General features: G+C 56.5%; 1 protein-coding gene across 1 annotated transcript in view; it reads right to left on the reverse strand.

Moving 5' to 3' along the window:
• The window catches only part of EMH_0044450 (uncharacterized protein), a gene marked incomplete at both ends in the record, with an annotated part of 8,181 nt that overhangs the window by 4,558 nt on the left and 3,127 nt on the right, over nt 1-496 (reverse strand). The window contains 2 exon segments of the mRNA XM_013495964.1: nt 195-211; nt 396-494. Of these exon segments, the coding sequence (XP_013351418.1) occupies nt 195-211; nt 396-494 (116 nt within the window).

Raw genomic sequence — 496 nt, forward strand, 5'->3', positions numbered from 1 at the left:
TGCTGCTGCTGCTGCTGCTGCTGTTGCTGCTGCTGCTGCTGCTGCTGCTGTTGCTGCTGCTGCTGCTGCTAGCAGCTAAATATATTTTCTGTAAATCCCCATACTCAAAGCAAAGCGGCAGCACCTTCTCTCTCTTTCTCTCTACCCGCAGCCCGGGGAGACAAAACAGCGGCACCGAACAGCCAGCCCCAAACCTCCTCGCATCCGCCACCTAAACGCATGCAAACTGCAGCAGCAAACGCATGCAAACAGCAGCAGCAAACGCATGCAAACAGCAGCAGCAAACGCATGCAAACAGCAGCAGCAAACGCATGCAAACTGCAGCAAACGCATGCAAACTGCAGCAGCAAACGCATGCAAACTGCAGCAAACGCATGCAAACTGCAGCATCTTACCGCTCGCTTTGACGGCACAAATATCCACTGAAAAAGAGGGGGGCCCCCAGGGGCCCCCACCCCCTCTTGGGGGCCCCCCTCACTCTCTGCAGCATCCCCCT

This window comes from Eimeria mitis, genomic scaffold, assembly GCF_000499745.2.
Source record: "Eimeria mitis Houghton genomic scaffold, Emh_scaff1844, whole genome shotgun sequence".
In the NCBI taxonomy this organism is placed as follows: domain Eukaryota; phylum Apicomplexa; class Conoidasida; order Eucoccidiorida; family Eimeriidae; genus Eimeria; species Eimeria mitis.